At 41.4% G+C, this 11,316-nt stretch overlaps 4 protein-coding genes across 19 annotated transcripts in view; 1 reads left to right on the top strand and 3 right to left on the bottom strand.

Annotated features, from left to right (window-relative positions):
• The window catches only part of BBS2 (Bardet-Biedl syndrome 2), a 32,875-nt gene extending 29,052 nt beyond the window's left edge, over positions 1-3,823 (top strand). For both annotated transcript variants that reach the window (XM_050772905.1, XM_050772906.1), the window contains 2 exons: positions 2,483-2,631; positions 3,345-3,823. In XM_050772905.1, coding sequence (XP_050628862.1) covers positions 2,483-2,631; positions 3,345-3,451 — 256 coding nt within the window. In that variant the 3' untranslated portion in view covers positions 3,452-3,823. The remainder of the gene's footprint in view (positions 1-2,482; positions 2,632-3,344) is intronic.
• Positions 1-11,316, bottom strand: part of LOC126943908 (metallothionein-1E) — a 339,166-nt gene that overhangs the window by 150,943 nt on the left and 176,907 nt on the right. The gene's annotated exons all lie outside the window — the stretch shown is intronic.
• The window catches only part of LOC126943900 (metallothionein-2), an 894,508-nt gene that overhangs the window by 133,468 nt on the left and 749,724 nt on the right, over positions 1-11,316 (bottom strand). The gene's annotated exons all lie outside the window — the stretch shown is intronic.
• MT3 (metallothionein 3) overlaps positions 1-11,316 on the bottom strand; it is an 892,117-nt gene that overhangs the window by 112,332 nt on the left and 768,469 nt on the right. Inside the window, exon 1 of one of the 5 annotated variants that reach the window (XM_050773153.1) lies at positions 6,423-6,426. The exons of the other annotated variants lie outside the window; for them this stretch is intronic. The gene's annotated coding sequence lies outside the window, so the exon portion shown is untranslated. Of the gene's footprint in view, positions 1-6,422; positions 6,427-11,316 lie in introns of those variants that run through there. 5 annotated transcript variants of the gene reach the window in all.

An 11,316-nucleotide genomic window follows, 5' to 3' on the forward strand; every position in this document is an offset into this window, starting at 1 on the left:
CCACCTCTGCCTCCCAGGTTCAAGTAATTTTCCTGCCTCAGCCTCCCAAGTAGTGCTACCACACCTGGCTAATTTTTGTATTTTTAGTAGAGATAGGGTTTCACCACGTTGGCCAGGCTGGTCTCAAACGTGTCACCTCAGGTGATCTGCCCGCCTTGGCCTCCCAAAGTGCCGGGATTATGGGTGTGAGCCACCGTGCCCAGCCACATTTTCTTAATACTTTTACATTTTGAGTTACTGTTAGAAAAGTTTTCTTTAACACCAGGGAATAGAGTAGTAATTCACCTGTTTTCCTTTAGTACTTGTACATTTTCCTTTTTTACATTAAGTCTCTGTTCCAGTTGGAGTTTATCCTCGTGTTCATATAAATAATAAACTCAGTTTTATCATTTTCGATATGACTGTCGCATTATTATTATAATATTATTATTATTGTGTGTGTGTGTGTGTGTGTGTGTGTGTGTGTGTGTGTGTGTGTGTGTGTAGGGTCTCACTATGTCACCCAGGCTGGAGTGCAGAGAGATCACAGCTCACAGCAGCCTCAATCTCCTGGGCTCAAGTTATCTTCCCACCTCAGCCCCTGGAGTAGCTGGGACTACAGGCATGTGCCACCATAGCCAGCTAATTTTTGTGTAGAGCCAGGGTCTTGCTATGTTGCCCAGACTGGTCTTGATCTCCTGGGCTCAGGCGATCTGCCTTCCTTGGCCTGTCAAAGTGCTAGGATTACAGGTGTGAGCCACTGTGCCTGGCCACATTGCATTATTTTAATACTACTTTTTTTTTTTTCTTTGAGATGGAGTTTTGCTCTTTTTGCCCAAGCTGGAGTGCAGTGGCGCTGTCTCAGCTCACTGCAACCTCTACCTTCCTGGTTCAAGCAATTCTCCTGCCTCAGCCTCCCAAGTAGCTGGGATTACAGGCATGTGCCACCATGCCCAGCTAATTTTTTTTTTGTATTTTTAGTAGAGATAGAGTTTCACCATGTTGGCCAGGCTAGTCTCAAACTCCTGACCTCAGGTGATCCACCCACCTCAGCCTCCCAGAGTGCTGGGATTACAGGCGTGAGCCATGGTGCCGGGCCTGATACTACTACTTTTAAAGTTCATCATGCTCACGATGATTTCAGATACTGCCCTTATCATATATCATATTTCTGTACACAGTTGAATCTATATCTGGATTTTCTGCACTAGTCCATTGGTCTGACTTGTCACGTCATTTGACAATATCATTCTTTTTTAAAAAAACAATTATTTTGAGACAGAATCTCACTCTGTTGCCCAGGCTGGAGTGCAGTGGTGTGATCACAGCTCACTGCAGCCCTCGGCCTCCCAAGTACAAGTGATCCTCCTACCTTAGCCTCCTGAGTAGCTGGGACTATAGGCACACACCACCGCACCCTGCTAATTTTTTTTTTTGGTAGAGACAGGGTCTCACTATATTGTCCAGGCGAGTCTCGAACTCCCGACCTCAGGTGATCCACTTGCCTCGGCCTCCCAAAGTGCTGGGATTACAGGTGTGAGCCACTGTGCCCGGCCTCTTTTCCTATAGTTTTACCCTTTTCAAAATACCATATAAATGGAATCATACGATATCTATATCTATATATCCTTTTGAGTCTGGCTTCATTCACTTACATAATGTCTTAGAGATTCATCCCCATTGCTGCATGTATCTGTAGTTGGTTCCTTTTTTATTGCTGAATAGTATTCCATTGTATGGATATATGGTATTTATCCATTCACGAATTGAGGATAACTGGGTTGTTTCCAGATTTTGGTGAGTAGAATAAAGCTGCTATAAATACTTGCATACAAGTTTTTTGTAGGCATATGTTTTCATTTCTCTTGGGTAAAATACCTTACAATGGGATTGCTGGGTCGTACAGTGTGTGTTTAACTTTATAAGAAACTGCCAAATCACCTTTCAAAGTAGTTGCAGCTTTTTGTATTTCTGTCCACAATGCATGAGAGTTCCACTTGTCCCACTTCTTTGCTAGCATTTGGTATCTTCAGCTATATTTTTCTTTAGTCATTTTCATTGTTGCGTAGTATAGATCTCATTTCTGTTTTAATTTTATGACTTTGTTTTTAAAACTTTGATAAAATACAAGGCTGAGTTGTCAACCAGGCCAAATTAGTTGAATGAATATTCATCTGAAACTTCGAAGGTGAGCTGTCACCTTGCTCACTTGTCCGTACTCCCAGCACAGTGGGCTTGAGAATTCTTAACCACCTAAATCAAAACCAACCATTGACCAGTAACCAAGGAAGGCCATTTGCCTTTTGTTTATTTGGAAAGAAAAGAATATTTTTGTGGAACTTATCCATATTTTCAAAGCAAACTAGCAGTTACTCCATTTTAATGAAAATATAGCTTAAAAATAGTGTCTTCTTTTCTTTGTATGTCCAAGAAGTTTGCAAGTTTTTCTTAAAGCTTGCCGTATCAACATGAAATGATGTCAAATTTCTACTGATTTGCACAGGAAAACAATGAAGAGTCGTTATATGGAACTGTATGACCTTAATAGAGACTTGCTAAATGGATATAAAATTCGCAGTAACAATCACACAGAGCTGTTGGGAAACCTCAAAGCAGTAAATCAAGCAATTCAAAGAGCAGGTCGTCTGCGGGGTAAGTCTCTTAACACTGCACTTTCATCTGTAATGTTTTTGGTGGAACTCGTTGAAGATGGTGGTAACATCCAATAATTCATATTGGGGCTGAAAGTAGCATACCTTTCACACTCCAGAGCTGGCACCAGTCACTTGTGTTTCAGCCAGTCAGCCTGGTGTTTGGCTTTTGTCTCCGGACTTCAAAGGGAAAGAAAACCTTCAGCTCTTTTTCTTAGATCTTCCTGCATCCTCTAAAGAAAAACCTACTATATATAACCCAAAGGAAATATATAAGCATATATAAAACCATCAAGGCCCAATTAGCAAAAAAGAGACTGAAAATTAATGCTGTGTCTAACTTAAAAATTTAGAAAAAGAACAAGAGGGTAAACCCAAGGAAGCAGAAATATAGCCAGAGATTTATACCTGAATTCCGCTGTTTTGGATTGATGTTTTGACCTCTTTAGAAATAATCTTTGCTAGGTGACTATGAGCTTTGATCCTTTTCTGTAAAACCGACTGTTGGTTTCTAGGTTTGAGACAGTCTTTAAGTCATTTTTTTCAATAAATTCCCTCACCAAGTTATCTTTTTTAGAGAATGGTAAGATAAATTAGTTATATTTCACATATAACTATTTTCCCTCCTGGTTTTATGTTGTTTTAAAACTGGCCTCTAATTTTATAATTTCACATCTAACAATCTTTTGGTTCCTGATGTTTCTTCTCATGCAGTTGGAAAACCAAAGAATCAGGTGATCACTGCTTGTCGGGATGCAATTCGAAGTAATAACATCAACACACTGTTCAGAATCATGCGAGTGGGGACAGCTTCTTCATAGGAGAGGAAAATACAGGTCATGAAGTTCTTGGCAAAGATTTTCTGTTAAAAACCTATGCTGGTTTGCTTTGGATCATACCCTGGTGAACCCTAGGTGCTAAGATGAAAATAACCTTGGTGAGTTGTATAAATTAAAGACAGAGAACTACTTGTGAAGATAGATTCACTTTCTATTTTAAAATCAGTAGTACTGTTGCTGAATAATACTAGGTTTGTATGGAATAGGATGAATGCTTTTGAAGTATTAGGGCTTCAGAGTCCAATTTTTGCTTATTTATGGTATATAAATACATATTTTTTCTTGAAATTGTAACTGAATTTGTACTTTTCAAATTGATTATCTACTTTTTAATTAAAAGGTAAAGATGTTAAACTTTGTGTTGATTGATTATAAAATCACCACCAAATCAGAATTGCCCATTTGTATTTTGTAGAGAAAAACAAAAATGTGCACTGGGTGCAGGGCTCATGCCTGTAATCCAGCACTTTGGGAGGCCAGGGCGGGCGGATCATAAGGTCAAGAGATGAGACCATTCTGGCTAACACAGTGAAACCCCGTCTCCACTAAAAATACAAAAAAGTAGCCGGGTGTGGTGGCACTAACCTGTAGTCCAAGCTGCCTGGGAGTCTGAGGCAGGAGAATTGCTTGAACCCAGGTGGCGGAGGTTGCAGTGAGCCGAGATCATACCACTGCACTCCAGTCTGGGTGACAGAGCAAGACTCCTGTCTCAAAAAGAAAAAAAAAAGGATGTTTGGGCTGAGCGCAGTGGCTCACACCTGTAATCCTAGCACTTTGGGAGGCCAAGGCGGGTGGATCCCCTGAGGTCAGGAGTTTGAGACCAGCCTGGCCAACATGATGAAACCCGGTCTCTACTCAAAATACAAAAAATTAGCCAGGTTTGGTGGTGGACACCTATAATCCCAGCTATGCAGGAGGCTGAGGTAGGAGAATTGCTTGAACCCGGCAGGCAGAGGTTGCAGTGAGCAAGATCGCACCACTGCACTCCAGCCTGGGTGACAAGAGCGAAACTGTCTCAAAAAAAAAAAAGTGGATATTTGGATTTGTGTGCTTGTTAATCACCGAAAGGTGGGTGCAAACAACAAATTTACATTAAGGAAGAGTCAATTTAGAGTGATCACTTTGTTGGGGTAATGTTTGCTGCTGTAACAAATAGACCTCAAAATCATAATGACTCATTTTTCATTTGTTCTGTAAGGATATCTCCATAGTTATGCAGGGACCCAGGTTCCTTTAATCATGTGGCTCTGTCATCCCCTACGACAAACTTTTCTACCTGAGTTCCCTAAAGGAATAAGCCTAAGGAAAAAGGTTTGGGTGACTAGTTTCACATTCAGTACATACAGTGGAGGGAGGTCTTAGGACAGTGGGGCTTTATTATCTCACTTGGAACACTATTTGACAAGGGCTGTCATAGGGCCTTGTGGTTATTTACAGCCATGTGCCAGATAATGAAGTTTAGGTCACCATAAGATTATAATACTGTATTTTTACTGTACCTTTGTGTTTAGCTATGTGTAATTACACAAATACTTAGCATTATGTTACAGTTGCCTACGGTATTCAGTATAGTACCATGCTGTACAGATTTATAGCCTAGGAACAACAGGCTATACCATATAGCCTAGGTGTTGAGTAGGCTATACCATCTAGGTGTGTTTAAGTGCACACTGTACGGTGTTCGCATGATGACAAAATAGCCTAACGATGCATTTCTCAGACTGTATCCCTGTTGTTAAGTGGAGCATGACCGTATAGCTAAGCTGGTAGAAGAGAGTAAGAGGAAAACATGGCTTCTTTTAAAAGTGTGGTCTGAAAGTAGCACACTATCATTTCCACTCGGAATTCCATCGAATCACGTGACCACATCTGCAGGGGAGGCCGGGAGATGGAATCTAGCTGTGTGCCTGTGAGAACGCTGGTATTTGTGCCAACAGCTAGCAGTCTCTTCTTTAGGAAAAATTTTGCCCTAACGGAGATTTCAGGACTGGTTTAATGAGTGAAACTTCAGTTAGTTTTAATATCTTAATAGCATTCATAAGCAGTTTAGTGGAAGTGGTGCATTTCCCTGAGGTTAGTATACATTAATTTTACTGATTTTGATGTGGCCACTTTAGGATCGGCCCTCCTGTATCTGAAATGTAAGCCTTATGGAGTCCTAATTATGAGAATATGCTAATACTTTTGTTTTCCATTTTCAACCTATAAACTCAAGAGATAATCCACATATACTGTATTATTTTCAGTCTCCAAAATAGTAAAGTATCATCATAAATCTGCCTCACATGGAGGTTGCAGTGAGCCGAGATCGTGCCTCTGCACTCTAGCCTGGGTGACAGAGGAGACTCTGTCTCCAATAAATAAATAAATAAATAAATCTGCCTCACAGAGGAGGAAACTGAGGCATAGATAACCTCCTTTTCAGGTCACAGAGTTAGTGACCTGTGTGACCTGTCTAGCGACTCAAGACAAAACTTGAGTCCTACTGTTGAGTCTTTGTTTTAACCATAGTCTAATTTATACCATTTGAGATTAAAATCTCTAGTTGGTGCTAGTTTTAAATTATATAATGCCATTCATTTTTAGGGAGTCTAGTAACATAATCTCATCAAAGGTCACTGTTGTTCTTAAGCCAAAAAACTTCCTTCTTAGACCTAAAAATACTCATGGCCAGGCTAGAAGGCATTGAACTGCAGCAAGACATCTTAAGTTGTTCTGATTTATAGGTTATTTTCACAGTAATTTGATCCTGTTGATGGCAGTGTCTATTTCACAGATGAGGCTCTGAGCTCCAAGACAGAGTGTCCTGTACAGGGTCCCACAGCTGGGTAAGCCCTGGTGTGAAGGAGGTGTTGGAACCAAATAGTCAGGGCCTCTTCGACTCCAAACTTCCCAAGCAAGTAAAGACTGGCTGAAGTGAAAACATTCATAAAACATGCAACTGCCTTTTTTCCCCCCACTTAGAACTCATCCTGTTCAGCTTAGGAATGAGGAAAAACTGGACAAGGAGAAATGAGTTTATCAGCAATTTCTCTATTTTGTTGCCATATGTTTCTATCCTGATAGAATCTGAATACTTCTAGAAGCTACGGTGAAGTGGTATTTCACTGCTGAATTATATTGAAGCTTTAAGTGAGCACTGAGCTGTCATTTAAAGCTGACTTTGAGGATTCTGATATCTGAGAGAAAGCTTTCAGTACCATAATTCAGGTTCTGAGGATTTTTAAGAGTGTAATTTTTATTATTTCCCACCATGACTGCCTATCCAGTACCTCAAGGCCCCACTCAAATGCTCTCTCCTTAGGTGACCTTTCCTCTCCCATGTCTACTCCTTAACCCTTATTAAATTCTTTACCTAAATCTTAATCCCCTGTTAAGCAAGAATGGTGTCTGCATCTTAACCAGCATCACCCTCGCCCCAGTGCTGAGCTAATGCCTTGAGCATAGAATAGCATCTGCCGCTCTGCTTGGGATTATCTGTCCTCAATACGCCTGTCAGCAGCTTCAGAAATCAAAGAACTAGGAACTTTAAAACTATTATGCAACCCTAGAAGTGTTTTACAGGAATGATTTTCAACATTGTTATTAATGTTTCAAATTTTATAATTAGCAGTTACAGATCTGCCAATGCACAGTCCTGTCATTATAGAACTAAATTACCTCCAATTTCATTTGGAAACTCAAGTACAGTAAGACACCCATTACAGCCTGGTGTTTCGCATTTTGCCTTTTTTCCATCTGGCCCCTGCCCACACTCTATGCTCTAGCTCCGGAGTCATCTTGTGATCTGTACAGTACAGAATCTGCTTTTCCTAAAAGTGATGTCACATGGACAGTTCCCAAGTCATTTTTAAATTGTCTTTGTGGACTGATTTTGCATCAGAAGAGAATCATCAGGACACCCAGTTCCATGCAGGCTGGAGAGCTCTCCTCTGGCATCATTTCACTAGATCTCCTCAACCCAGGACCTTTTCAACAGGGTTTGCGCTTCCTCCTTGTTTAGTAGTGGTAAGTATGTCACGGTGTTGACGAGATAATGTACCTCAAAACTTCTTATTCAAGAAATAACTGCCAGAACTTTGGGAGGCTGAGGTGGGTGGGTCACTTGAGGTCAGGGGTTTGAGACCAGCCTGGCCAACATAGTGAAATCCCATCTCTACTAAAAATACGAAAATTAGCCAGTGTGGTGTTAGGCACCTGTAATCCGAGAATTGCTTGAACCTGGGAGGCAGAGGTTACAGTGAGTTCAGATCACACCACTGCACTCCAGCCTGGGTGACAGAGGGAGACTCGATCCCAAAATAATAATAATCATAATAATAAAGAAAAAAAAATACTGGTCTAGGAGAGGTAACCCAAGCTTTGATTTTTTTTTTTTTTTGGGTGAGGGTTGTTCTGTGGGGGAAGAAACCCACACTTTGGTGGAATTTTGAGAGGAATCTTTAAACAGTAGACAAGCCTAGTTCAAAACTAACAGATTATTTTTCTTGGAACCTTCATTTTCCACATCCTTAAAATTAAGGACTAATGTTATTTGTAGGGTACTTCCTTAGATGTTTTATTTATGCAAATATGTTCACAAGTTTTGTGAAAATGTTCCTCATTTCCAGTATGGTTAACATAAAAAGAAGAAGTAGTGAAGTAGTCTCTGTAAGGCTGTTCTCTTCCTGTCCAGTGCTGGAGCTTGAAGGCCATAGGGCAGGTAGTCAGAAAAGATGTGGAGTTGGGGAGAACAAACTGCAACCCACAGGCATGGGCTAGAGCCCATGAGGATGCTAAAATCTGTCCATTTTTGTTGCTTCTGACCTTGATGGTGTGGGCATTCTGCTGAAACAGACCCTTTGCAGAGGAGCTGAAGGAAGATCCATCCAGGGGAAGGTGGAGTGGTTGCAGGCCCAGGCACAGGTGTGGTTCACACCAGCAAGGTGTGCCAGCTACTCAAGGGCTGCTGCATTGGACCCTGCAGATCTGGCATAGGAATTTGTGGCTCATCCTAACCTGAGACATAGGGAAGAGAGTTGGGAAATGTAGTTCAGTCTAGCCAAGTTGAAAAATGACAAAGCTACCAGTGGCTGTCATAGGATGGTGGGATTTCAGGTGATCTTTAGATTATTACATGTTATTACCTCACAATGAGCATGTATTATTTATATAATAAAGTCTGAAAAAACAGAAAGCTGTTTTTTTTGAGACGGATCCTCGTTCTGTTGCCCAGGCTGGAGGGCAGTGGTGCAATCTCGGCTCACTGCAACCTCTGCCTACTTGGTTCAAGCGATTCTCCTGCCTCAGCCTCCCAAGTACCTAGGATTACAGGCATTCACCAGCATGCCCAGCTAATTTTTGTATTTTTAGTAGAGATAGGGTTTCACCATGTTGGCCAGGCTGGTCTCCCAACTCCTGACTTCAGGTAATCTGCCAACCTTGGGGCCCCCCAAAGTGCTGGGATTACAGGTGTGAGCCACTGTGCCGGGCCCATGGAGCTATTTTCTTTGGGGATAAAAATGGGAGTTATAAGAATTGGAGACTCACTATTAAGAATAAAGAGAGAAACCATGTATTTTATAGGTGAATATCATAGCTTTTATCTGAAAGAGGTATAAACAAAGATGCCCATGTTCTAATTCTTCTTTTGCTACCTAACAGTTGTTGACATTGGCCCCAGGCCCTAAAAAGTAATCAAGATGCAAAATGAAGTACTATAAGGAAAACAAGCTTTGCTATCACTGTGTGTCTTCAGTGCAGAAACACAATCTGTAAGTTACACCATCCTTCACAGTCTAAGAGGTGCTGCTGTAGATGATGTAACTGATAGCAACATCAGAGTTGGGCTCTTAGGGATTCTCTCCCCTCAGACACCCGAGTCCCTTTTTGTAGTGTATAAAAGATGGTGTGTTGACAGATTATAAACACACTGAGATAAAGGAGACACTAACAAGCACATTTTTAACATTTGTGAGGTATTCTAAGATTTAGATTTGGCTTTCCATAATTGGAAAATTGGCCTTGGATGGTACCTACAGCCATGAGTCTCAAACTATTTTCCAAGGTTGGCATACATGACAGTGTCACCTACCTAAGCACTTTTCCCTGGCTCTTCCTGAAGTTATGCCACTGACACCCTTTCTCCTCACTCATGAAAACACAACAGAAGGCAAGTGAGATGACCTTCAGTCAGCTGGAACATAGAAAAGGCAAGCTGTGACATAAACCATTAGTAACAAAGTATTCGCAGTCCCACTTGAGTGCTGCTACACTATGGTTAAAAAATTGTGGTCTCCAGCCTGGCCAACAGGGTGAAATCCAGTCTCTACTAAAAATTTTAAAAAATTAGCTGGGTGTGGAGGCGGGTGCCTGTAATCCCAGCTACTCAGGAGGCTGAGGCAGAATTGCTTGAACCCAGGAGGCAGAGGTCACACTGAGCCGAGATCATGCCACTGTACTCCAGCCTGGGCCACAGAGTGAGACTCCGTCTCAAACACGCACACACAAAATTGTGGTCTCCAAAATAGTATGGTGTAGAATGGTTCGTTACCATATGCATAAGGGAAGACAATGTTAGAACTAGTTCTAGATATTTCTTTTTATCTCATCATTTAAAAATTAGTGTTTTATAACAGTACTAATATTAGTACTAATAGAACTAATATTGCATGCGTAATATTACTACATGCGTAAAATATATAAATATATTTACATAAATATAAAAATTAAAAATATATATAAATAAATAAATCTCCATATCAAGGGCATACCTGCTAAAACATTTCGTAACTGGCTGGGGTACAGAATTAAACCTTTTTGAAACTAAACCTAAAAGACAAAGCGAAACTCATTTTCATTTAAATGCAAACTTCAGGAAAGAATGAATATTCAAAGTTTTAGGAGATGAAAGAGAAGAGTGGTTAAGAAGTTTAAAGGCCCAGTGCTTTTTCTATTAATTAGTAAAACCCACACTAAATGCTACTGCAAAAGCTAAAAATAAATGTAAAAAAGAGAAAGGAAGGAGACTGTGTTGGGATGGAATGAGAACAGCATCTTTCATCCACCCATGCATACCCACACATAGGTAATTATGATATAACTCCCTGGAACAGTTCAAGAAAAAAATTAACAAGATGCACAGCCTCTTGGCATTCTGATGTGGCTTTTTAGCATTCCATCTCTTAAAATAAAAAGCAGGCTGGGCGCGGTGGCTCACGCCTGTAATCCCAGCACTTTGGGAGGCTGAGGCGGGTGGATCACGAGGTCAGGAGATGGAGACCATCCTGGTGAACACGGTGAAACCCCGTCTCTACTAAAAATACAAAAAAATTAGCCGGGCATGGTGGCGGGCGCCTGTAGTCCCAGCTTCTAGGGAGGCTGAGGCAGGAGAATGGCGTGAACCCGGGAGGCGGCGGAGCTTGCAGTGAGCGGAGATCGCGCGAATGCACTCCAGCCTGGGCGACGGAGCAAAACTCCAGGATGGAAAGGCAGTGGGCACTTGAAAGTGACTACACATGGCAATAAGCAGCCTATCTTCTTTACCAACCAGAAGTTTCTTGGGGCATGTGATGGTAGGCCAGACCCTTTCCAAAGGAGTAATACTACACATTGTCTAAGCCTACACTGTCCTGTGAGAGTCATGGTGGAACAAGGCCACAGGCAGTGGGAGGAAATGTGATGACTCACTGTGTCAGAATTCTAAGGCCCAGCATGATCAGGATGTAAGGCTCTGTAATTTTCTAAACCAGCATGATTGAGAAGAACAAAATCTGCAATCATTTTTTTTTCCCTTCTTTTTTTTGAGGCAGAGTTTCACTCTTGTTGCCCAGGCTGGAGTGTAATGGCACAATCTTGGCTCACTGCAA

Source organism: Macaca thibetana, chromosome 20, assembly GCF_024542745.1.
Source record: "Macaca thibetana thibetana isolate TM-01 chromosome 20, ASM2454274v1, whole genome shotgun sequence".
In the NCBI taxonomy this organism is placed as follows: domain Eukaryota; kingdom Metazoa; phylum Chordata; class Mammalia; order Primates; family Cercopithecidae; genus Macaca; species Macaca thibetana.